Source organism: Echinops telfairi, unplaced genomic scaffold (genome assembly GCF_000313985.2).
Source record: "Echinops telfairi isolate 266 unplaced genomic scaffold, ASM31398v2 ScPeMD7_443;HRSCAF=831, whole genome shotgun sequence".
In the NCBI taxonomy this organism is placed as follows: domain Eukaryota; kingdom Metazoa; phylum Chordata; class Mammalia; order Afrosoricida; family Tenrecidae; genus Echinops; species Echinops telfairi.
In genome coordinates this window covers 75,301,664-75,326,070 of record NW_022104341.1, presented here as the reverse complement: position 1 = coordinate 75,326,070, position 24,407 = coordinate 75,301,664, and the positions used below count along the sequence as shown (strand labels likewise).

The 24,407-nt window shown below is 35.7% G+C and overlaps 1 protein-coding gene across 6 annotated transcripts in view; it reads right to left on the bottom strand.

Annotated features, from left to right (window-relative positions):
- The window catches only part of TUT4 (terminal uridylyl transferase 4), a 128,381-nt gene that overhangs the window by 53,439 nt on the left and 50,535 nt on the right, over nt 1-24,407 (bottom strand). For all 6 annotated transcript variants that reach the window (XM_045291971.1, XM_045291972.1, XM_045291973.1 and 3 more), the window contains exons 10-14: nt 12,114-12,233; nt 11,682-11,894; nt 5,852-6,026; nt 2,659-3,353; nt 515-665 (exon numbers count right to left, since the gene is read on the bottom strand). In XM_045291971.1, coding sequence (XP_045147906.1) covers nt 515-665; nt 2,659-3,353; nt 5,852-6,026; nt 11,682-11,894; nt 12,114-12,233 — 1,354 coding nt within the window. The remainder of the gene's footprint in view (nt 1-514; nt 666-2,658; nt 3,354-5,851; nt 6,027-11,681; nt 11,895-12,113; nt 12,234-24,407) is intronic.

Here is a 24,407-nt window from a genome sequence, read left to right as displayed (position 1 = left end):
AACCTAATTTTAAATTTTATTTCATTTTAAATTAATTTCAGTTTGAAATTAGTGGCCATCTTAATAGACAGTACAGATATAGAGTTTTAAGTTTTTTCCAAACAATACCTGTGGATACTGTGGTGCTACAAACAGTTAACATATTTGGCTGCTAACCAAAAAAAATGAATGTTTAAGACAACCTAGACGCACCTTGGAAGAAAGACCTGGAATTTGACTTCAGAAATATCAGCTGTTGAAAATCCCATGAACACAGTCCTACCCTGGCATTCATTGGGTCACCATGACTGAAAATCAACCCATGGACAACTGGAATACACTCTGTGCTCCCTCGGGTATTTACCACAAGACCCTGTACATTGTAGGCTTTTCATAAATAATCTATGATTGAGTCTCCATACATTTTCCAAAAACTCTCTAACAAACTGAAATGTAAGCAAATTATTTTAAAATTAGAAAATAAGTAAATCTAAGAATGTAATCTAATTAGTTTTAGAAATTAAAAAAAACTTACCAAAACATCTCTTACACACTAAATCAAGTATTTCCCGAAACCGGTTTGTCATTAGCGGAAGAGGTTTTAGATCAATTTTCCTGAAGTCCTCTGGGCAATCATTTTTTGAATGACCATCCTTTTTGCAGATGCTGCATACTATGGTTGGCGGCTATATACAGGTTAAAAGAAAGGCTCCATTTATAAAAATAAAACTAACCATTTGAGGCAATTCATTATCATAAAGCATATTCAAAGAACCTTTTGTCTAATCCAGTTGATAGTCTATACTTTCAGAAGGAAAGCATGTTAATGAAACATAGTTAAATATAACAAATCTCTTTCAGTCAGCCACTTTAAACTTTCTTCCTTACAAAAATGAAACTATCTAAGATAAAAGTTACTTATGATCTAAATTACTGGAAATACCAGGAGAGTGAGCTAATAAGCACAGCTTGAGAAAATCCTAAATATTGTATTAACTAGTCAGCTAAAGTAAAAGGGAATTTACAAGCATTGTAATTTACTGAAATATAACAAAATAGTTTATAACGAAATTTCAAGTAAAGAAAAAAAAAAGAAATTTCAAATGATGTCTTTCATTTCACCCTAAACATCTTCTACGTTGAATCAGTCAGTTACCAAAGTCCAACTTGATTGGCTGGTTCAATTTATTATATTAGCATGACACAGAAGGGGTCAAACTATGGAACTAAGCTCTACATCACCAACTTGGTATCATGTAATAATTCTTATCAATGGCCACAAAGTACACTCCAAATGCCATAGTACCATTTGCAATGTATATTAACGAAGACCAAAAAATTGGCTAAAAATGATCCCAAGTAAAAATGTAACTTACCTAGTTAAAACACATTATGTTATAGACTACTCTTATTCTCTATATTGTAATAGGCCTAGACCTTAAAGTTAGCCTCTTCTCCAACATCGACATGCACATTTACCCAGCCATGTATTGTCTCAATTTCCATATAGAAACCTCTACTAATGAAAATCCTGTACTGTGGGCTAAGTAATACTACTGTAAACATTTCTATCAGCTTTCCAAAGAAATTTTTTTAATCATAGATATAAAAAATTTTTTTAACATGTTGATTAAATGACTAGAAATAAAAATTGAGAGAATAGTTATTCTAAACAAAATTTCTAATATAGAAAAGTATAAAATAATCACAATTATATAATCAAGAGATTTTTTCCCCCTACAGCTCTGCCATTTAGTTCATTCTTTCAATAGTCCATATTTCACAAACACTGCAAACTAAATAAAATGTTACAGATGCATTCTTATATAGAAGGGGAAAGTACTACTTAATAAGAGGCCAAAAGTTTTAAACCATGCCAACAAGAACAGTGATTCTAATATTCTACTTGGTTTATATAATAATTTTTAAATTCTGGATTCTGATCATTCTATTCCCATTATATGCACTCAACTTAAAAGAAATATAAATCAGCCAAATTTTTCTTTTGTTAACAAAACTTTGTTGCTTGTTTTCAATTCTTTTATGCAATTTTAAAAGTTAAGGTTCAGATAATCCCACTTAAAGTTATAAAGTTAGAACTGTTACAAATTATAAGGGATATGCCAAAATCCTGAGAAGTCATGCAGAGCCAGAATCTTAACTCTTTCTGATTTTGGTCCTGATCTTACTTCTCCCTCAACTATTTTGCGTATGTTTATTTATGTCTTCTAAAAAATTAGTCAAAACAGAGTATTATTAAAATGACAAATTTTATATTTTCCTTTTTGGAGAAAAAGAATTATCTTCAATATAAAAAATTAAGAAAAATTTAAAATACAAGGGGTTTCAAAAAGTTTATGAGAAAATTCCAGTATCTTTTAAATCTACTTTGCATAAACTTCTTGAAGTCACATTTTTGCTTCCTTTGTAAAATTTATTATTAACTTTAATAAATGAGCTTAACAATTCTTTTCTATATGAAACAATTAATAATAGAGTTATATAGTAATACAGAAGAATAATACTAATAAAGTGCTGAAATGTTTTGAAGCTTTGTATATAAGCATTTTTAAATGGTAAATATGCAAAATGTAAAAGACAAAACAAGTCAATCACCAAAGAAGCTATTTTGACATTTCTGAACGCACTCTTATAAATTATTTACAAACTGTATCTTACCTTGCCAGAGGTTAAAATAAACTTATCAAACACATAATATAACTCCTGGGTGGGGAGATTTTCATCATTATTGTCAGAAGCATCTTCTGGGGCTTTGCAGTTGAAAGAGGTAGCAGACACGTCAGTGCACACAATCGGATGTGAACTCTCAGTTTCTAAATTTGACCTGCAGTCAGCATTGGCAGATTCACATGAGTCACGGGACTTATATTTAGTACAGTCACACTGATTGAGCGCCTTTTTTAAACAAGTGTCTGAAGGCGCTAGATCACCTTGTTTCTTAATTGATTTTGGCTCTAATTGACTTCCTTCATTGGTAATGAGAGATAAAGATTCCTGTCCATGTTCAGGCAAATTTAGTTCATTTGCCAACAAATCACCATTGCCAGTAAGACAGCTCTGTGATGTACACTGCACTTCATCGTATTTATCAGGTTGGTCTCTTTCTGCATTTATTTTTTCTGTGCTTTCTCCAAGCAAAATGCAACAGTTGGTTGTCATGTCAGACTTCACTGGTTTCTTATTGTTTGTTTTCCCCTTTTCTTTTTTCTTAGAATCCACTGTAGACTTATTTCCACCCTTCCTCTGAGGACAGGCAAAATACCGATAAGCTGCCCTGAACCTTTCCACAACATATTCAAAAACAAGCTGGCTGTTTAAGCTTCGTGCAACATTCCTCTTGACTGAAAATGGATCTAGTAAAGGAGAAAATGGGCAGAAGTTTAGCCTTTACCAGTAAAATGCAATTCTGAGTTTATGCGAATAAGTCATAAATACCAATCAGTAAAGTGTATACTTTCCCAATGATTTTCTAACCGATCCTCTCACTCAGGATGGCTGCAAACTGAGTAGAGAATACAACAGTTCCCGGAAAATAAAAAAGAAGTGGAAAAGAAGGAGAAATGGTGGGAAGGAGGAAAAAAAAAAAGAGGCCTTAGGAAGCGAAAGTTGAACCAAAAATTACATTTGATCTACAGTCTACAAAAGCTAGACTGTAAGGTTTGCTACAATCAATTACATTCTCAGAATTAATAATTTATGAAAGAATTCTGAAAATGTTTGTATAATTTGGATCAATAAACTTTCTAATGTAAATGTGCCCTAGGAAAAAAACTGTCACCCCCAAAAGCAAATAAATGGTTTTCGTAACTGAATGTCACTAAGTAAGAGCATATTGCCCTACGTGGTTGGCAGTTTGAAACCAGCAGCAGCTCTGAGGGAGAAAGACTGGACTTTCTACTCCTGTAAAAAGTTACAGTCTCAGGGGGTCGCTACAAGTCGGCATTGACTGTCAGTGAGTTTAGTTTCTGGTTATGACTATAAAAGCTGGGGTATGAGTTACTATTTGCTGGTATCTACATATCTAGACTTTAACATGCTTTTCCTGGCCTCTTTTACCTTCTCAAAGAAGAAAAAATTAAAAATGAGAGAAGAAATTATAAACGGAGGCTTCAGAGCTCAATTATTACTATATGTGAGAGAGAACAAGATATGAGCATGTTTGAGATTACTGCCAAATTCAACAATAGAGAAGGAGTGAGGGAGCAGAACAATGCACAGGTTAGACTACAGTGAATGACAAATTAAATTTACTACCTATAAAACATTGGTGAAATGCTGTTGAATTTAAATTTTTGATTGTATATTTAGCAAGTAATTCTAATTTCAGTATCTCCAATTATCCTAATGAACTTGGATTTGATGTAGAAACTTCTTTGTCAACCATGAATCAATTGATCTTTATTTCTTCAGCTGTCACATTTAACAGATGATATACTTAGACAATCTCAAGATAGATAACATTGTACTTTAATATAATTTTATACTTTAATATATTTTATACTAATATTGTACTTTAACATAATATTATAATATAAGTTTATTTTAAAATTTCTTATACTATTATGCTGTTTTATCTTCCTGCTTTTAAATTTTCATAATTAAAAATAGAGTTATGGAAAGACCCAACCTACTTACAGATTTAGAGACCTTTAAATAAGTATTAATCCTATAAAACTATTTAGGGTTTTTAAAAGAATCTAAAATATATATGATAACTTAATGTTGAAAAGCAAAAATTTCATTTTGAAGCCATCTGTTTGAGGTGTACCTGCCCTAAATCCCGATATTTTCAATCGCCACATATACCTGTAAACACTGGACAACGGACAATAACTGAGGCCTTTCAGTGATAGTGTTGGCAAACAGTATTAAATACACAATGGACTGCTGGAAGAATGAGTACATCAATATTGAGAAGAGGAGAGCCAGAAAGCTCCTTCGAAGTAAGGATGGCTGACTCATCTCACATCCGTGGTGAACAGGTTATTAGGAAGAATCAGTCCCTGAAGAAGACCATGCTTTGTAACACAGAGGGTCCACGAAAGAGAGGGACATGGACTGGCACACTGGCTACAATAATGAGATCAAACAGCAAAGACCAAGGGTGGCACAGGATCGGGCAATGTTTTCTTCTAAAGTACAAAGGGTCTCTATGCGATAGAACCAACTGGAGGGCACCTTAAAAAAACAACAGTAGTATATTCAGTGTTATGAAGGCTGAGTTAGTTAATTGTGCCAACCTGGCCGATAATCACATGTGGGGCTAATTGAAAGGCGGAGGGATAAATGGGTGGTGAGCCTCGGAAGGATAAATGGGTGGTGAAGCCTTGCCTTTCTAGTTCTCGGGTCTCTTGCTTTGTGATGGTCGCACTGGTTTGCAGCTGCCTTGGCAGTTCCCTGCTTCAGCTTGCAAGATTGACTTCCTACAAGACATCCCCAAGGAGAAGCCACATGGACCTATCCCGATGCAGCCCTGGGTGCTGGAGCAGCCGTGTGGAGACCTTTGCCAGTGCTGAGATGCTTACACGTTCACGGACTCAGCTTTCCTCCTGCAGTCGGCATCATTGCCTCTGTTTTGTGAGGTGGAGGACTTTGTGGACTGGTGTTGGGTTAATGGGTTACTGTTGGACTTGTGGGCTTGGGCAGCATTGGGTTGGGATGTTTTCGTGTTGCACATTTTCTTTACATAAAATGCTCTCTTATACATGAGTTGCTGTTGCTGTGGATTTGTTTCTCCAAAGTACCCAGACTAATACAAAGGCAAAGATTTATAATATTGTATCAAAAACAGATAAGAAGTATGCACACAAAAATTATTCTCCAAATGAAACATAACATATACTCTTCTCACCTTCAATGGCTATTCGCCTTTTAGGCCAGTTTTTATTCTCTCTTGTTAAAATATCTTTTATCCGTACACAGATGACATACTCCTCCAAAGCAAACTCCAGTGTGTAAAATTTTAGTAGTTCGAACCATAACTGTCCCAGGGATACCTGATTTGGTGTTTCCAAGGTTAAAGGAGACTAGAAAAGAAAAAATACTTTTCATTTAAGCTTCATAAAACTATAGAACAATTTTCTGTTATACACAATGTTCAAAACTGAGAAATAGGGCGGGGGGGGATTTTTGCTAAAAGGCAGTACGCTTGTGGCAGAGCTGGAAAAAAGGCCCCAGATTACTGACTTCCTGAATTCTATAATATTTCCACACAAGTGATTCTGAACCTTAGTTGCACATAAGAAATCATATGGAGAATTTTAAAATTCACTCATGTCTCACTACCTTTCCCCCGTCCCAAGATTCTGAATTAATTGATGTGGGGCACATCATTGGTGAAGGAGCTCAGGTAGCACAAAGCTGGTTAAAGAGCTTAATTGCTAACTCAAACATCAGTGGTTGGAACCCACCAGGCACTCTGTGGGGAAAGGATGTGGTTATTTGTTTCCATAAAGGTTTAGAGCCCTCAAAATCCTATGATCAGTTCTTCTGACCTATAGAATCACTCTGAGTCAATACCAACTCAATGGCATTAATATAGTTCTTTGTTTTAACTCCTGGGCACTGAGAATTTTTAAAGCTACTTACATGATTCATATGTGCAGTCAAGATTGAAGATCACTGCATGAAAGTGCTCCCTTATAGTAACTATTTAAAAAAGATAATCCCTGAGTTTTCAAAAACGAATTCCTTCATTCATCAAAATTTATGTAAAATTTCTGTTACTAGTACTGTGCTAAGTGCTGGGGACACTAAATAATACTGAGAGCTAACACTTTTTTTGAGGGGGGGATAAGAGCTAACACTTAATAAAATAATTTGTCTATATCAGTCATGTGTGGTTTAAATCTAACAATTTTATAAAGTATTAAAGGACAAAGATCTGCCTCAACACCACTCAGTTCATGTTCTTAATTACTACACCACGCTACCACTAAAAAAAATCAATGCCCCTACTTTATAGACTATGGAGGAACAAGTTAACAATCACAATAAAGGCTTCAAGTGAAGATGGGCCTTTAAATTAGAGGGATCTTCACAGAGGAGGCAACACAAAACTTGTGAAGGAATTAGCTAAATTAAGATTGACTGAAGTAACCACTAGGTAGTCTAAAGGCATAACCATTCATTCTTTCTTTCTTTCATTCAATTCTACAACTACTTATTGAGTACCAACTGTATACCAAGCAGTGTTCCAGGAACTTGAGAGACATTACTAGGAAAAAATTTATCCCCATGACCTCACAGAGCTTACTTTGTAGAGGAAGAAGTAAGCATTTAATAATTAATTATGCAAGTAATATGAAAAAAAGAAAAAATATTGAATATAATTAAAGGAACTAGGAGTATGAGAACAGAAGATTTCAGAGTTTTTTTTTAAAAAAGGGTAGTCAGGAACCACCTTGTTAAGAAGGTGTTTAAGTTGAGCAAATATTTGAAAAGGAGGATAATTTGTTCCAGGAACAAAATTTGTTCCAGAGCAAAAGCACTAAGGTAAAATTGTAGCTAGCATTTTAAAAGAAAAAATAAGCAAGCAAGCACAGTTGTGGTAAAAGAGAAGAGTACTAGCACAGGGCAAACAAAGAACTAACACTAGTATAGAACTCTTTAGTTCTTATTCTAAATTAAAAGAGGTTTTTTGTTGGGGGTAGGGATGGGGGAGAATATGGCTCTAAGTTAAAAAAAAATCCTGATTACTATTTTGGGTGGACGCAGGGAAATCAGTTAGGAGGCTATGATTTTAATCCCCAAGCCAGTAATGATGTTAGGTAGGTCCAGAATAATAGCAGTCAACATACTAAGAGTCGGTCAAATTACAGAATATTTTGAAGCAGAACTGACATGATTTTCTAGCAGACAAATTATGGAGTGCACAAAGGAAGAGGAATAAAGGATGACTCCAATGTTTGGCTGACCAACTGAAAAGTATGGAATGCCATCAAATGAAATGGACAAACTACATGTGAAATCAGTCTGAGGAAAAGATCGGGAGTTCAGTTTTGGACTTGTTAAAACTTAAGACAAATAAAAAAAAAAACACTTAAGACAACTATGAGACAGGTAATTGGAATCATTAAATAAAGCCATGGGATGCACAATTAAAGTTCAGGAAAGGGGTCAGGCTGGAGATTTAAATGTGGAAGCATACAAACAAAAGCTAAAGCTGTCTGTTCCCTGCTCCCATAAAGATTTACTCTGACAAAGGAACAACAAGTGAACTAAAATCAATGGAAAGAAGGGCGTAGGATGCCTAGTAGGGCTTAATCAAGGGCAATGTAGCAGCGAGGAATTACTAAGCCTGTATAAAGGCCGAACATGAGGGTGGGACAAGAGGAAAGGAAAAGGAAATAGAGGAAAGAACCAAGAGGCAAAGGGCATCTATAGAGGTCTAAATACAGACATGTACATATGTAAATATATTTATATATAATGAGAGGGGAATAGATTTTTGCACTTATATATCTAATCCGGCATTCTGTGATGCTCACCATCCCAACACAATTGCTGAAGACAAAATGGGAGCATATGCAAATGTGTTGAAGAAAGCTGATAGTGCCCAGCTATCGAAAGATATAGTGTCTGGGGTCTTAAAGGCTTGAAGATAAACAAGTGGCCATCTAGCTGAGAAGCAACAAAGCCCACATAGAAGAAGCACACCAGCCTGTGCCATCATGAGGTTTCAATGGGATCAGGCACCTAAAACCCAGAACAAAATCATACCCAATGTGAATGGGGGTGGGGGCGTGTCTGGAATGGAGACCCAAAGCCCATCTGTAGACAACTGGACATCCCTCACAGAAGGGTCACAGGAGGATATGAGCCAGTCAGGGTGCAGTATAGCACCAATGAAACACACAACTTTCCTCTAGTTCTTTAATGCTTCCTCCCCCTCACTATCATGACCCCAATCCTACCTTACAAATCCTGCTGGACCAGAACATGCACTCTGCACAGATAAGAGCCCAAAATACAGGGAATCCAGGATGGATAAACCCCACAGGGCCAACAACAAGAAAAGAGATACCAGGAGGATAAGGGGAAGATGGTTGGAGGAAGGGGGAATCAATAACAAGGATCAACTTACAACCCCCTCCCAGGGGGGCAAAGAACAGAAAAGTGGGTGGAGGGGGACAGAGGACAATGTAAGATATGAAAATAATCATCTATAACTTATCAAGAATTCATGAGGGAGGGAGGGTGGGAAAGAGATGGGGAGGGGGAAAATGAGGAGCTAATATCAAGGGCTCCAGAAGAAAGAAAATGCTTTGAAACTGATGATGATAAATGGGGAGCTGATATCAGGGGCTAAGTGGGAAGAGAATGCTTTGAAAATGATGATGACAGCATATGTGCAAATATGCTTGACACACTGGAGGAATGTATGGATATGTACACAAGGAATGTATGGATAAGAGATATAAGAGCCCTCGATAAAAGTATTTTTTTAAAAAAGAAAAGAAAATTATGATGGCAGCATATGTACAAATGTGCTTGACACAATGGATGAATGATGGATTGTGATGAGATGTTATAGTACCCCATAAGTATTTCATTAAAAATTTTTTTTAAATACAGGTGGAGGAAATTCAAAAATATTGCGAAGAAGCCAGTGTCCCCAAATTAGTTTTGTTAAAGTATAAATGATAATGAAGCTATGATTGAATTTCTTGATTTGTCACATTTTTAGAATAAAAAAATAAAAATAAAAAAGGTGCTCTGGTAGCATGCGAGGTTATGAGTTGTGATGACTCCAAGGTTAATGGCTGGAAACTAGCAGTCACTCCTTAGGAGAACAGTGAGACTTTCTGCCAGCAAAGATATTCCAACTCACAGCAAACCTATTGAGCAGAGTAGACATGCCCAAGAGTTTGAGACTGTAAATCTTTGCAGAAACAGAAAGTGTCATATCTCATATCTCCCCAGCAGACCAACTAGTGGGTTCAAACTACTGACCTTGCAATTAGCTGCACTGTGTTTAACCCACTAGCTCCCTCAAACACCCAAAGGGGACAAATTCTACTCTGTCTTCGGAGGGATTACTGAGTTGGAATGGACTTGATGACACTGACTTTGTTTTTTTTATTTGACAGGGTTACTAAAAGCAGGAATTGACTCAAAGGCAATGATTAGCATACAGCTATATGACTGAATGGGGACTATCAATGGAGTGCATGTAGATATAAATGATAATGGAGATCAAGGAATGAATGAGACATTCCGATATTAAGAATTAAGAACCTGAAGAGAGAAAGAGGAACCAGCAAAGGAGATCGAGAGGAAATAGCTAGTAGGATGATATGAAAACCAAAGTTGTGCTGTCCCGAAAACCCAGTGAAGAAAATTTTGAGGGAGAGTAATAATCAATTGGCAAATGACACTGGTAAGTTTAAAAAAATACTGAGGATGGGGGAGGAACACTTGATTTACAAGTGAGGAGGATACTTTTAACTTTGCTTAGACAAATGTTAGCAGATTGATGGGGACCAAAGTTTAAATGAAATGAACTAAGAAGAAACAGAAGGAGAGCAAATGGAAACAGTAGATATAAATAATGCTTAGTTGAGGAATTTTACTACAAACAAAGAGCAAAGAATAGGATTACAGTAAAAGTGGAAGTAGTGTCATGATAGGGAAATGAAAGCATGCTTGATTCAATAAAATTTAAAGGTAAGACAATGTAGGAGAGACAAAAAATAGTAGAGCACTGTTAGAGGATACAATTTGCACAAGTGAAGAAAACTACTTTAGATAGAAATTCTTCTATGACTAAAAAAATACCAAAGCAGAACATGTGAGGGCAGATGGTGGCTGATGACTTTAGGAGTGTGTAGAATCTCCTTCTGATTACTTCAGTTTATTAGTGAAGTAGTTAACAAGCAAGATCATTAACTGAGATTAAGTAGTGATTGTGTGTAGAGAGAGGAGAGGTAGTCTCCCCGAAAGAGGGAGGATTAAATGGACTAGACAGTAGTTCTCAACCTTTCTAATGCTGCGACCCTTTAATATAGTTCCTCATGTTGTGCTGACCCCTCTAACCATAAAATTATTTTCCTTGATATTTGATAACTGTAATTTTGCTACTGTTATGAATTGGGTGACCCCAAAGGGGTCTCAACCCACAGGTTGAGAACCACTGGGCTAGGAAGTTTAAATAATCCAATATAGTAAGAGCACAGTTTCAGAAAAGTTTACATTTCTGTGATAATGCATCTTTGACTACTTCAGAACATTATAAACTTCTAGAAGATACATGTATGTGTATATATATGTATATGTGTGTGTGTGTGTGTCAAGATAGTGCCTGGCATATAATCCTTAATAAATGCATTTTCAATGATTAATCAAGCCATTCATTCTCCACCAATCTGGCAACATAATTTTAATATGCTGACATTGAGATCAGACGCCCAACTCTGAAGGAAGTTTTCCTGGTCTAGATTAAAAAGAGATATAAATAAATACCCTGACATGACTGAACCAACACTTATCTTCCAAATGAGGTATAAATCTAGTACAGAATTTCAGTTTTGAAAACTAAACCAGATCAACTCCTCAATTTACAGATAGGAACATGAAGTCAAGTGGCTTACTCAAAGTCAGTCAGTCAATCACTACTAAATCACTTTAATAGAAGGCATTAAAAATTCTACAGAAATAGAAGTCAAAAACATAAAACTTACTTTGCCATGTTTTTCCTTCATGGCATTACTTTGGTTGTCTGTTTCTGTCTTCTTGGTATCATCTTTTGGTTGGTCTGCCTTAGCTTTGTTTTCCTCAGCAATTGAATTTTTCTCAGTTGCACTACTTGAATTATACTCCCACTTCACAAACTTCTCGTCTACTATGCCCTTCAGCTGAAAGTCATCCATTCTTTTGGAGTCAAAGCCTTCAATCTATATAAAAAGGCATTCCAAATTGATAGTGGAAAAATTATTAAAAATAGATGAACAGATAAATCATAATTGAAGCTTAAAAACATGAGCATTCCAAATTGATAGTGGAAAAATTATTAAAAATAGATGAACAGATAAATCATAATTGAAGCTTAAAAACACTTTGCAAGAGCAAACTACATATACACATGCACATACATATCACAATCTTAGGCGTACCCAATTTCCAAGTAAGGAAGGAAGAAGAGGGGGTTTTCTTTGTTGTAGAAAAAACATCGCCATTAAAGCAAAACAGTAAGAGGGGATTCCGCCATCAGTTTGGGAGTCAATATGGCACAACTGCAAACGAAAGGAAAAAATTACAAACACCTTGATTTATTTCATTGTTTCCCTCACAATATAATTTGCTTGTTTTTGTCTCTACCATAAGCATTGTAAAAATTCAACATAATGAAAAATATAAGAAATTATTTATACCCTGAAATAATGAATATGGCTGCTTCAGAAGATTACAGTTTCGAGAAGACACAATAATCTACCACATCTATTTCTCTTTGGTCCTCTAGTAGCCAAAATAATGCCTGGCATATACACAGTAGGTCCTTAATAAAAGAACGTTGAATGATGAATCTTTTCATTTGTTTCCTATGTATGTAAAGATATACAAATATTTTAATAAAATGGACTCGTATGTGTTACTTTTATTGCAGTCATCTTTTACAAATATCCTTTATCTCCACTTATGTCTCAGTGTTTAAACTTTTTACATATATATACATATTTTACCTTTTTGTATACTCAACTGTATACCCATACAATTTCTATTTTCTAGACAAAAAAGATGTCATGACTTTTTGTCATTCTCTTACCAAACTGATATATTAGAGACCTTTCTGTTATTGCCCTTCTCCCTTAACAATGCATCAAGAAAATCCTTCCATTCATTAGCACAGATCTAACACATTCTTTTTAATGGTTGAATGTTGTCTTCTAAGATGGTTACTCGAACTTCCCCTAATTAAGGACATCCACATTGTTCCCAGTTTTTGCCAGTCAAAATAACGCCGTAATATACTGTATATACTTGAGTATAAGCTGACCCTAATATCAGCCTAGGCACCTAATTTTACCACAAAAACTGCATTAAAAATGTGTTGAAAAACTCGGCTTAATCACAGGGATCAACCTATAACCCCCTCTCAGGGGGATGAACAATCGAAAAGTGGGTGAGGGGCAATAGAGGATGATGTAAGATATGAAAATAATAATCTATAACTTATCAAGGGTTTGTTATCAAGGGCGGATGGGGGACGGAAGGGGAAGAAATGGAGAGCTGACATCAGGGGCTCAAGTGGGAAGAGAATGCTTTGAAAATGATGATGGCAGCATATGTGCAAATGTGCTTGACACACTGGATGAATATATGTATTGTGATAAGAGATTTAAGAGGCCCCAATAAAAGTATTCAATTAAAAAATAAATAAAAGCTCGGCTTATACATGAATATACATGGTATATCTTATACATATTTCCCAAGTACTGGCATTTATTTCTATGTGACATATTCCCAGAAATATGTTTGAATTTTAAAATGTGCTATATAAAATTTTTCATAAATGATTGTTTTCAAAAATTACTACATAAGTTACTCTTTTCCATCAGCAATGTGTAAGTGTAAACACCCCTTTCAACAAGAGGTTTTTTCCAATGGTACAGGTGAGATGTGATAGCTAATGTTGTTAGGTGTTGTTCAGCCATTCATAGCAACTCCATGTACAACAGAACACCACCTGGTTCTATACCATCCTCATAATTGTTATGTTTGAGCTCACTGTTCCAGTTACTTTTTTTTTCCTCTTTCCTTATTTTTATTTTGAGCTTTGTTTCAAATTTCCACCCACTCTATCCAGAACTTTCTTTTTTTTTTTTTTTAAATCATTGTATTGGAGCTCGTACAATTCTTATCACAATCCATACATACATCCATTGTATCAAACATGATGTACAAAATGTACAAAAATGATTGTACATTTGTTACAATCATCATTCTCAAAACATTTGTTTTTACTTGAGCCCTTGATATCAGCTCATTTTCCCCCTCCCTCCCTGCTCCTCTCCCTCATGAACCGTTGATAATTTATAAATTATGATTATTTTGTCATATCTTACCCACTCCCTTCACCTACTTTTCTGTTGTCCGTCCCCCAGGGAGGAGGTTATATGTAGATCCTTGTGATCGGTTCCCCCTTTTTGTCATAACCGAAACTTATTGTCATCATGTCCACCTCATAGTCACAGTGTGAAGGTTTTTAATAACCAATTGCATGGAAAAGAGCAATGAAGGCACAGTCATTAAATGCTTACCTACAAACCAAAAAGATTAGTGATTTGAACCTACCAGCCACCCAGCAGGAGAAAGATATGGTCGTCTGCTTCTATTAAGATTTAAAGTACTGCATATACTCGAGTATAAGCCGACCCCAATATTAGCCGAGGCACCTAATTTTACCATAAAAATGGCATTAAAATGTGCTGAAAAACTCGGATTATACACGAGTATATATGATATTAGAAACACTATGGTGCAGTTCTAGTCTGTCCTATAGGTCATTGTGAATCAAAATTAACTTGAAAGCACACAAAAACATAATCCTTAAAAAGCAGATCACTAGGCTCTTCTTTCGTGGTACCACTTAGTGAACTCAAACTTCCAGCCTTTCAAAGCAGGAGTGCAAAATGTTTGTGTTATTTAGGAAGCTCATGACAGAGAATAACACTGTATATCTAACATAAATATTTTTAAAATGTTATTTTCCCCAATCTTTCATTTGATATTACTTGTGGTATTCTTTACTTGACAAGCATTTACATATAGTCATACTTTCCTATCATGGTAAAAAGTTCCCCCAAATCTAAAGATACATATACATACTCCCTAAATTTCTTGGACAGTATCTAATCTAGTAACAATTTTTCTTCTAAGATTAAACTGTTTTTTTTCTTCCCACAAGGGGAATTTAGTTTTCCATTTAGTATATAGCAACCCAACACTAAATAACTAAAAAAAAAAAATTGAAATGGACTTGAAGTTGTTAGTGACAGACAAGCTCATCTCAAATTTTTAAAAAAGAAATAAAATTAAGCAAGGTTGAATCAAAAGGGGGAAAAATAATCTAAACATTATTCTGGAAAGATTTTATTAAATAAATTTTCATCAATTAATTTAAATTTTTTTTCACATATTAAAATCCCATCCATTGAGGGATCTATTCTGGACTCTCTATTCTGTTCCATAAATCTATTTGCCTATTACTAAGCCAATGGCAGAAAAATAAGGCTTTTTTCTCCTATAAAGATTCACAGTCTCGGAAACCCACAGAGACAACTCTACACTGTCCTAGAGGGTAGAGAAGAATTGGAACCAACTCAATGGTAGTGAATGCCAATGGCAGAGGAGCCCTGGTGACACAGGGGATTAAGTAATTAGGTTGCTAACCACAAGGTCAACAATTCAAACCCAATAAGTGCTCTGTGGGAGAAAGATGAGATTTTCTGTTCCCATAAAAATTTAGTTTCAGAAACTGCATGCTGAAAAACAATTAAATTCACCCAACAGGGTAACTAGGAGTGGAACTGACTTGATGACAGTGGGTTTTTGGTTTTATGCCAATGGCATATACTTTAAAAATAACTTTTATTGTGAATTGGGTGAGGTTTTACAGAGCAGATCACCAGTTTCACATTCAATGATTCATACATATTGTTTCCTCTCATTTACTGGAATCCCCTAAATGCAACATCTCCCATCCCACTTCTTCCCTTTGTTACTTGTCTCCATTCCTCCTCCTTTCCTAACCCTTCTGAACTCTGTCCTTGGGTAAATGTTGCTCCTTTGATCCCAGATGGTCAATTATCCTCAGCAGTTTCGACTTATACACCTGTCTATTGTTTGGCTGAAAATCTCCTCACAGGGGAGAGTTCTGACTGAGACTCAAAAGAGTAACCAAAGAATATAGTTTTGGGGTTCCATCGGTCTCTATCCAACTAGCAAGCCTGGTCTCCTTCATGATTTTGAATTTTGTTCAACATCTTTCTCCCATTTGTTCCAGGACCTTCTAATGTGACCCTTTTCAGAGCAGTTTTGCAGGAGCCAGGCACCATTTAGTTATTCCGGTCATAATGTTGTGGATATTGATGTTTGCATGATCCATTGCCAAGCAGACTAATTGTGTGCATGTGACTTTGATTTTCATCTCTCTTCTTTCCTCTGGATAGGAAGTCGTATCTCAGATGGCCACATATGAGCTTTTAGGTTGCCAGCTGCTACTCACCAAAGTTGGATGTAGACTTTGTTAGACTATGTTAGGCCACCTGACCTTGGTGTTCCCTGAGACTATTGCCCTGGGCCTCCAGGCTCAGTGACTCAATTCTCTCAAGGTGCCTGGTACTTCCAAGAAGTTTTAATTTTTTTTTAATGAGAAATCTACTGATGTTTATTGTTATTTTTTGCAAACCATTTTATTTGGAGGTAATTCAGACACCATACAATTCCATAGTTCAATCATAAGAAGTTTTAATACTTTGAACCCCATGCAATGGCATACTTTTAACAATACTTGTATAGTGGTTAAGGTAGGCCTACCTTCACTATTTTTTTCCTGAATTCACTTGGCTCTTCTCATTTAATATTACATGTTTGCTTCAAGATCATTTTATGTAACTATTTAAAATGACTGCTAACTCTATTTGAAATTTAAGGAGATTTGGTGGCATAGTGGTTACACCGTGGGTGCTAACCGCAATGTCAGCAGTTCAAAACCAATAGCTGCTCCACTGGATAAAGATGAGGTTTTCTACTCCCATAGTTATAGTCAAAGAAATTCACAAGGGTAGTTCAACCTTGTCCTATACGGTCACTAGGTGTCAAAATCAATTCGCTTGCAGTGAGTTTGGTTTTCTGGCTTCCCCTGCCCAAAATTTGGTATCTTTCCATTTTCCAAAAATGGGTGATTGATGCACCATTACTCATTTCTCTTAATCTTCTATCCAATGTACTTACAATTCTACCTCCAAACTTATCCCACAGCTGTGTTTCCTATCTACTCTACACTAGTGGAGGTCATAATCATCTTTGGCTGAACTGCCACGATAGCCAGCTCACTGTGCTATTTCTACTCTTTTCCCTTAAAAAGCTCACTGCCTTCAGGTCAATCCAATTCCAACTCACAGCAATGCTATAGGACAGGATAAAACTGCCCTTGTAGGTTTCCCAAACTAACTCTCATGGAAGTATATACCTGTTTTTCACCTGCAGAGCAGCTGATGGTTTTAAATTGCTGACTTTGTGGTTAGCGGCCCAATGCACAACCCGTCATCTTTTTAAAGGATAAATTATATTAAGTCATAAAACTGCTTTTAAAATCCTCCCTGGTTTTCTCACCACACTTAAAATTCAAATTCTGTATTATGAACCATCATTGGTCGGTCATCCTTCCTTTATACTAACTGGTCTATGAATGCTATTCTCTTAGAATTTCACATATGGCTAGTTCCTGCTGGTCTGGGCTTTCACATGACTTCTTCTAAGGTACTCCCCTCTGATTATCTACTAGGAGGATATACTTTTATCACATCAGCTCAGTTTTATAAGCAAGCACCAACCTCTCTCAATCATATATTATTTATGTATTTTTTAAAACATTTTATTAGGGGCTCATACAACTGTTATCGCAATCCATACACACATCAATTGTCTAAAGCGCATTTGTACATCATTCTCAAAACATTTTCTCTCCACTTAAACCCCCGACATCAGGTCCTCATTTTTCCCCATTACAGTAAGATTTTATGTCTCAAGGCATATGCTTAGGACTTTTAATATACTGCATATACTCAAGTATAAGTAGGCCCGACTATCAACCGAGGCACCTAATTTTACCACAAAAACTGCATTAAAAATGTGCTGACAAACTCAGCTTATATTCGAGTATTTACAGTAATTTGGTATATAGGTACTAAAAAATACTTGCTCACATTGCTTTTTCTTCTTTCAACAATATAATTTCCCTCCTGTAACATTCTTGTCAAATTTATTTCTTTTTTTGTCACTGCCATGACATTCTTATTTTCCCCATTTCCATCCTAGCAAGGAGCCCTGGTGGCACAGTGCTTAAGTGTTTGGCTACTCTAACTGAAAGGTCAGCAGTCCAAATCCATCAACCACTCAACTAAAGAAATATGTGGTAGTCTGCTTCCAAAAAGTTTCACAGCTTTGGGATTCCATTCTGTCCCACAGAGTCGCTATGAATCAGAATTCACTCAACAGTAACGGATTTTTATTTTTGTTGTTGTTGCTTTTGTTCCATTTTAGTAAGTTATTTTTATGACAGAAAAGCTTCTAATTTTTGTACAAGTATTCATCACAATGTATATGATATGTTCTGAGAAACAGGATGTTATTTGATTCATATGTTATATAATCACCATCTTAAAATGTAAAATAATGAATTTTTTCCTAGGAATGTTTTGAAATACCCTAACATACCAATATAACCCATCTACATAAGTTGTTCTGGCTCTCTGGTAGTATTGTATAAGTTCATAAAACTTACATCTCCAATTGTTTACCTCTGTGCATGTAGCACAGCACCCTGAGCCTTGTGGAAATCAGAAGTCTCAGGGAAGGAACAGAGCCCACAGGCACTGCCTTGTAAGGTAGCTGAGCAAGGCATCTACCAGAGGAGCAGCTAGTCACAGCAGCTTCAATTAAGGGTGATGTAAGGCACTGCTGCCAAACTCCGGCTACCCACCAGGCTCAAGACTTGTGATCAGGGTTCCTTGAGCGTCTGCCGCCATCATAAATGACACAGTAACTATCCGGACCAGAAAGTTCATGACCAACTGAGTTCAGTGAAAACAAATGATCATCAATGTCCTTCACCTTGGGAACGCAACAGTGGTTATGACAGAAATGAGTGAAAAACTAGCCAAAATATACAAGACCATACCAGATGACATTTTTGTATTTGGATTTAGAACCCATTTTGCTGGTGTAAGACTACTGGTGTCAGCACAATTTATGATTCTTTGGATTATGCAAAGAAAAGGGAACCTAAACACAGACTTGCAAGACATGGCCTGTATGAGAAGAACAAAGACCTCAAGAAAACAGCTCAAGGAAAGCAAGACTAAAAAGATAGTCCGTGGCACACTGCAAAGGTCAACAATGGTGCTGACAAAAAGAAATGAAATCTATTAGCAGTGTGCTGGAGATTAGATAACAGAAAGAATAAAGATTTTATAGTGACTTGATCTGCGATGGTTATATAGATTTTTCACCAGTGTACTAATAAATGATAAATCTTTTTAAAAAAGACTTGTGATCAGGTGTTGCAGTAAAGTTGGGGCAGCTGTAGAGTTAAGCTGGGGCTGCCTCTGACTTCACTAACCCCCTAACATCCTTCAAAACAAGATCTTCCTCCCTGACTCATGGACATATCTATGGTCTATGGGGCCCCTTAAAAGGTCATTATGTGGCTCATATCTGAATTTATATCTTGTATTTAGTCATCTTACTGTGACTAAAAAATAGTATTTTACTATTAGATAATCTAATCTAGTTATTTAATCATACCACAAAATTATATTTTTCAATATTTATATTCACGATTTTTTTCCATATCTTACTGCTCCATATCTTACTTCTTCATAACAACATAATATACATAGTCTCAAATTAGGAATTAGTTCTAAGCTCTATTCCTAAATTTGTCTTGAAGTCAAATTTATACTAAGTTAGAGCTAACTGTGAAGCATCTAATGGCAATTAGGCAAGTGTTTTTCTTAGTTTAATAGTATGCATACTATATTTTTCTATGCAGAAAAAACATAGAATAAAGGCTTTCAGATATACTAAAACATCTTTAACATAATAATACAGTCATATTAATACTAATGTTTTAATGCATGTCATAAAATATCTCATGTTATTATACGTGCCTCAAATTTTTTTTTTTTTTTAACGTGCCTCAAATTTTTAATGTAATGGCTTTATAGGTCTGGCCTGAAGTATGAGTTGTATGTAGTTGGAAATTCATATCTAGAAGACTTCTATATAATAAAAAATATTCAGCATGAACATCTCTGTAATGTTTCTGATTTTAACTTATTTTAGTAATTTGTTAAGAATGTCATTTGTTATCTAATTTGTTTGTTTTGTTAAAGCAGCTTTATCATTAGCTTCTTTTGATTTCCGGTACATTTACGAGTAGTTATTAGAAATAAAATACCTTTTCAATATCTAATGATTTTTTTCAGCTTTGCTCAATTTAATAAATTATGATAACAGATTTCCTGATATTAAATCGTACCAATATTACTGAAATACATACATTTCTCTTTGATACACAGATGTATTCTGTTTGTTTATATTTTATTTAGATTTTGACATCTGTATAAGAATGATCTATAGTTAAATTGTGTTTTTCCTTTCATTAGCTAATAAATATTTAGCATTAGAATCTGAGGGATAATGGCTTATTAACTTTAAGAATATTATTTAAAATAATATATTTAAAAGCACTTATCAAAAGAAATTGATAGTTGAGTAAAATAATTCACATTTACCCAAAATATGGGAACCAGGTGCAAAATGCCTAATTAATGAGTCGATTTAACCAGAAACTCCTTTTCAAATATCACAAATTGCCAATGAACCAACAGCTAACAATATCAGGCTTTAAAGAGAAAGAAATTAAAGCAGTTTGAAAGCTCTTAAAACTAAGAAATTTCTCTTAGATGTCAAATATTGCTACAATGCAATGCTTACATTGAACACAAAAAAACAGCTCTAAGCCAAGCAACTTGATTTTCACTACAATGAACTGAAGATAAAGTGAAGATTTGCCACAAAGTGTTAAGAAACTGAACTTAGGTAATTATTTCTTATTACTGGAATGCTAAAATATCCCTCATTAAAAAGAGTCTATACTAAAATATACTAAATTTATTTACACAAGGGGTCTTCAAAATTTATCGCAAAATGGGAAAGATAATTGAGATTTTTCTAAAAATGTTTTGAGTTTCCAAATCATTGAAAATATATTTACAATATATAGAAAATGTAGCTTGAAACCTCAAGAAAAATATATCCAAGGGGAAGACAAAAAGTATTACTAACTTTGGCATGTAAACATATGGAATATTATGCAACATTAAAGAAACATAATGGAAAACTATGCAATATTAAAGAAACAATGTAATACTATGCAATATTAAAGAATGATGCTAAATCTATGAAACAGCTCATGACATAAATGTAGTTAGAGGTCATTTTGCTGAGTAAGCCTAGTCAAAAACTAGGGTATAAATATTGTATGAGACCACAATCAGATAAAAAAATCAAGACAAGGTTTTATAGCAAAGGATCAGAGTTTTATTATTACTAAGTAGAAAAGGATAAGAGAGGGAAGGAAAGTAATGGGCTACAGCAACGGTTCTCAACCTGTAGATCGCGACACTTTGGGGGGCCGCCCAATTCGTAACAGCAGCAAAATTACAGTTATGAAGTAGCAACAAAAATAATTTTATGGTTTGGGGGCATCACCACAACACAAGGAACTGTATTAAAGGGTCGTGGCATTAGGAAGGTTGAGAACCACTGGGCTAGAAGGTAGACAGGTGTTAACTTGGGTCAAAAAGATATCTTTAAGAGGGAAATGACTTTTTTATAAAAAGCATTACTACTATGGCTTGAGTTGATATATGCATGGGTTTATTCCTAATAAAACATATTTCAAATTGTCTCTGTGATTGGTGGATCGTTGTGTAAGTTCCTTCAGTAATAATACGTTAATCTTAGAATCATGGGGTGTCTTCAAAATAAAGTGATCAAACAGTAGCTTCCAAGAGGATCTTCTGAACCAGTAAAATTTACAGAACAAAGATGAGTTTATAAGGTTACGGCAACTGGTGTATTTTTTTGGCTTGTTTCATTTTATTCTAAAAAGGTAATCTTGATAGATTTTCACAAAGGACACAGGATGATCATGGAGGATTATGATGATGAAATTCTAAGATAACTGATCTTTTTAAAAATTATTTTATTGGGGGCTCATACAATTCTCATTACAATCCATACATACATCCATTGTGTCAAGCAAATATGCACATTTGTTGTCCTCATCATTCTCAAAACATTTGCCTCCCACTCTAGCCCCTAATATCAGTTGCTCATTTTCCCCCTCCCTCTCCCCTCCCCCTCCCTCATGAACCCTTCATAGTTCATAAATTATTATAGTTTTGTCATAAGTTACCCTGTCCGATGTTTCCCTCTGCCCTCTTCTCTGCTTTCCATCCCCAAGGGCGGTGGCAATACTTAGATTCTTGTAATTGGTTCCCTCTTTCTACCCCACATTCCCTTCACCCTCCAGGCATCGCCCCTCTCACCACTGGTCCTGAAGGAGTCATCTATACTGGATTCCCTGTGCTTCCAGTTGCTATCTGTACCAATGTACATCCTCCGGTCCAGCCAGATTTGTAAGGTAGAATTGGGATCATGATAGGGGGGGCGGGGTGAGCATTAAAGAACTAGAGGAAAGTTATATGTTTCATCGTTGCTGCCCTGCACCCTGATTGGCTTGTCTCCTCCCCACACCCCCTCAGTAAGGGGGTGTTCAGTTGCCCACCGATGGGCTTTGAGTCTCCACTCTGCGCTCACCCAACTTTACAATATGATTTTTTGTTCTATCGAATTGGCATTCCAGGATGCACACCTTCCCGACACGATTGCTGAAGAAAAATGTGAACATAAGCAAAGGAGGTGAAGAAAGCCGATGGTGCCCGGCTACCAAAAGATATAGCTACTGGAGTCTTAAAGGCTTAAAGATAACTGATTTTAAGATAACCAAAAACTACACTAGTAACGAAAAGACCAGTAAAATTACACCAAGGAATTTTTTGACATGACAATGTACATGCTCATTCTTTGAAGGTAATAGGGCTGGTCTACAAGAATTTCCATGGGGAACATTACCTCATTCACGTTGCAGCCCTTCAGACTTCTTTTAGTTGCCCCAAACACAGTATTTGATTTGAGTCCCTCTAGATTGCTAAAACTATCATTTGACATAATAAAGGAATCACTACCTTCAGAAGTGTATACATATATATATGTATATGAGCTATGCTGAGAAACAATAGCATCTGAGCTCTCAAAAAGTTCCAAGCGAGGATCTAACATCATTGGTATGTATTCATACAAAACAAAATGATGGAAACCAAAGGGTCAGAGAAGAAACTACGTAATCCATGAGATTAACAGCCTACATTAACCAAAGCTTCTTCTAGCCCTAAACCAGAAGAACTAGATGGTGCCTTGCTACCACTACAACTCTAATGAACAAGGATAAAACAAAACATCCCAGATAGAATGGAAGAAAAACATGAAACAAAACTCAAGTTCCTAAAAAAAAGCTGAAACAATTTTATCGTTAAAACCACTGGTCCTATAACCCTAAAATAACTTTAAAACATTCCATTTAAGCTATTTCTGCAAGTCATCTTTCAGACAAATTATAGACTGGCTTAAAATTAACAGTAAATGATAGTAAAAGAAGTTAATTTTTAAAAGTTAAAATTAACATAAGTCCAGGCTGGATTCAGAAGAGGGCATGGAACAAGGGGTATCATTGCTAATGTCAGATGGATCTTGGCTCAAAGCAGAGAATACCAGAAAGATGTTTACTTGTCTATGCCAAGGCATTTGTGCAGACCATAAGAAAAAAAACTTTGGATAACCTTGAGAAGATTGGAAATTCCAGACCACTTCACTGTGCTCATTTGGAACTTTTACATAGATCAAGTGGCAGTTGTGGAAAGAGAACATGAAAATAATGCAGGAAAGATGTGCATCAGGTTTGTGTTCTCTTACCATAATTGTTCAATCTGTATGCTGAGCAGATCATCAGAGAAGCCGGACTATATGAAGAAGAGTGTGGCATCAATATCTTAGGAAGGCTTATTAACAACCTATGGTATGCAGGTGACACAACATTGCTTGCTGAAAGTGAGGAGGACTTGAAGCACACTGGTGAAAGCAAGGATTCGAACCATCAGAATGGAATATTGAGGATTGTAGCTTTCAGCATGGATTACAACTCAATGTAAGGAAGACCAAAATCCTCACAAATGGACTAAGTAACATCAAAAAGTTGACGTTTTCAAGGATTTTGTCTTACTTGGATCCACAATTAGAGCTCAATGGAAGCAGCAGTCAAGAGATCAAAAGACATGCTGCATTTGGTAAATCTGCTGCTCAAGACCTCTTTAGAGTATTGAAGAGCAAGAATGTAAATTTGAGGACTAAGGTACGCCTAACCCATATTATCTGTAGTTCGCAGGAATAACGTGTTCTAAGAAAGATCTAAGCAAGCCCAACCCCAAACGGTCAACATTTGCCCAAATGGGAACTTGAGAACACAAGTAGAAAATGTGTGTGTTGCTGTTGTTAGATGC